This window comes from Clupea harengus, chromosome 23 (genome assembly GCF_900700415.2).
Source record: "Clupea harengus chromosome 23, Ch_v2.0.2, whole genome shotgun sequence".
Classification (NCBI taxonomy): domain Eukaryota; kingdom Metazoa; phylum Chordata; class Actinopteri; order Clupeiformes; family Clupeidae; genus Clupea; species Clupea harengus.
The window spans coordinates 14,873,020-14,875,974 of record NC_045174.1 but is presented as its reverse complement, the minus strand read 5'-3'; the positions used below and the strand labels follow the sequence as shown (position 1 = coordinate 14,875,974).

Sequence of the window (2,955 nt, the reverse complement as noted above, 5' to 3'; positions counted from 1 at the left end):
CCGAGGACGCTTGTAATGACTCCCGCATGCTCATCGCTCTGTCATCTCTGACAGTTTTGTAAACTCAGGATTTCCTGGGAAGATATGAGTTGCAGCAGTTGCGTACTCACATCTTAACACGTCTCTTCTTCATCTGATATAGATGGCAGTGCTGTTTCTGTCAACACACACGTACCTTGGATGGTAACACAGAAGTAGTCTTATGAAGAATTTGTATGCCCTATTGCAAATTGCACAGCAACAGTATAATTAATATACAACTTAACTAATTAACACAAAATGAACCAGCATCAACTGGAATGTTAATGCTATCGTAACATTTGCTGTCACCTTACACAGCTTGACTTTTATTTGTACAGAATTCGCTTTCAGCTTTCAACTGTGGCCGTATGCACTCCCAAATCACACTGCACACTGAATCAGTCTGTCTGTCTATTATGAGACTCAGATGGGTGTAGAATGTGTGTAGAATGAGAGAATGTCCCTAAGGTCAGCTAAGATCCTGGCATTAAGGCTTTGTCAAGATCGGAGGGTGGACATCTTTCTACCCGGTTAATACTGAGAAATGACATAATTCATCCGTACTGATGCAAGTCTAAGTCACCATTAAGACTGACTCAGTGCAACACTAATGTGCAACAAGGCTCTATTCTGAGTTTGAAACTTAGGTGGATTTCCTGTTGCATAGTGGTGTGGCTTTGGTAAGTGATGAGGAACAGAGATGGTTGAGATGGTTTTCCTGTATTTGCCACATCAGTCATTTTGCTGCTATATTTAGTCATAGATTTCACTTCAGGTTGCTGAACGCTTACTTTAGAATCCAGCTTATGATGTATATTTATTAGATTTAGCAACTTATTGTTTTAGGTTGTTTCAGCTTAACACACGAGACAGTGGCGTCGGACATTCATGACATGGTTATATCATCTTTATCACAGAAGGTTTGAGTTAGGTGAACAAGTGAAAAAGACCATCAACATGAAAAGGAATACAACTTCATGGTTCTTTTTTTTTAATCAACAGTCACATTCATAATTCATCATATTATATAAAATATTACATTATATTTAAATACTTACATTAAATAATAAGTGACACACAGAGAGGATGGTAAGAAAATGGAAAAAGTGCATTTAGGGATGACATTCATTATTTCAAAAACTACTCAACTTAAAAAAAAAAAACAACAACAAGTGGTATTCCCTCCCGCATCACTGACTTCACACATGGACTTGACACTGAAGGCTTGGTTCCTGAGCACTCAGAAGGTTTGCACCAGTACAGTTTGGCTGTAGTACAGTATGGACGGCTCAGGAATCTCAATCTGAGGATGGCTCACTTTGATTGGGTGACTCACACAGTGACCTCGCCCGGAGTCATCATCTCGGCATGGTGGGAGGCCTCAAAGCCAGCTTTCCTGTTCCTGACTGCTGAGGGAAAAAAAAGAAGCAGGGATTGAGCCCCAGCCGCGCAGTAAACACTGGAGTGAACTTCAGCTGTCCACTATGCAGACTATGCACTACAGCATTCTTTGTATCGTTTTCTAAGAGGACCATTGTGCTGACCATGTCTATTAGGAAATGAACTGCGGTCATGATCATTTCCCTGAAATAATCAACCCAATGTAAAGAGTGACGCACATGTGAGCCAAATGTCCAATTTGAATGAGTTATTGTGATCACTTTATTGTAAGAGTTGCTTAGTCAAGAAAAAGGCTGCAGTGAGTGGATCTAGGCATGTTTAGCAGCTCCTCTTCACAGCAGAAGATTCCAAACAGTGATTTTGTCATACTACAACTACTAACACTGCTAATGTGTATATCAATTATACTAATACTGTATTTGGGGCAGTTTACAGGCAGTAGGTGGGCTTTTCGGTTAGTCTGACCTGTGTCTGATTCCATCCTCCATTCGTCGCAGTTGTTTTCACTCGGGGCACTGGAGGTGGAGTGGGCTTATGAGCCTATTACCAAAAGAGAGACACACACACACAAACACATTTATACACACACATATATTAGACACAGTGCAAAATTAGTGACAGTACAGTAAAACAATTTCTTTTATCAAGTTTCAACTGGCTCAACTGACATAATTCGACGCAGATGGCTTCACTGGGGGCACTGGAGGTGGAGTAGGCTTATGAGCCTATTACCAAGAGGCACACACACACACACAAACACATATACACACACACATATATTAGACACAGTGCAAAATCAGTGACAGTACTTAAAAAAAAACTGCTCAACTGACATCATTCTTCCTAACTCATTGACAAGTCTGATGCGTGCGGGAAGCATGACACACACTTACCAGTTTAACAGGGGCGGCAGGCGAGGGCTTTGGTGGGGGGGCAGGCCTCATCTGTGGGGTTTAAAACACACACATTTCCATTGGATCATCTCAGGCCAGACCAGCTTTGTGTGTCATTAAGCTGGTTTTGTGTTCACCAGTGAGTGTTTCTCTCCAGGAGTGAGACAGGATTTTTTTCCTGCCAAGCCGTGACACATCTGATTCTGACACTGCACTGCACTGCAGGCGATGGGGCTTAACTTAGCTTTATTTGTTGTTTCAGGACTTGAGTAGTGAAAGTGGAATGTCTCAGGGGCGTAACTATAGGGGGGGCAGCAGGTGCGACTGCACCTGGGCCCGTGGGTCTTGGGGGCCCGTAGCCGGGGTTTTTTCGTGCCCAAGAAAAATATCTGCGCAGGGGGAGGGGGCGTGGCGGCGGTGGTTAGTGACATACCCTGACAATTTCACAGTTTAAAGTGTTGTAGGCTGAATATCTGCACAGGGGGAGGGGGCGTGGTGGCGGCGGCGGTTACAAACATGGGGTACGGGACTGTAAAATGTTTGGGAACCACTGCCTTACGCCACTGACTAGGGCCCGTCATTATAGCCTGCACCTGGGCACGTCTTAACTACGTTACGCCACTGGAATGTCTACATAGAA

The 2,955-nt window shown here is 43.5% G+C and overlaps 1 protein-coding gene across 3 annotated transcripts in view; it reads right to left on the bottom strand.

Moving 5' to 3' along the window:
• Positions 1-995: 995 nt before the first annotated feature.
• The window catches only part of adam8b (ADAM metallopeptidase domain 8b), an 11,852-nt gene continuing 9,892 nt past the window's right edge, over positions 996-2,955 (bottom strand). The window contains exons 22-25 of one of the 3 annotated variants that reach the window (XM_031560905.2): positions 2,316-2,366; positions 2,091-2,147; positions 1,888-1,962; positions 996-1,430 (exon numbers count right to left, since the gene is read on the bottom strand). In XM_031560905.2, the coding sequence (XP_031416765.1) occupies positions 1,380-1,430; positions 1,888-1,962; positions 2,091-2,147; positions 2,316-2,366 (234 nt within the window). In that variant the 3' untranslated portion in view covers positions 996-1,379. The remainder of the gene's footprint in view (positions 1,431-1,887; positions 1,963-2,090; positions 2,148-2,315; positions 2,367-2,955) is intronic. The other 2 variants (XM_012817339.3, XM_031560906.2) reach the window with 2 other exon arrangements.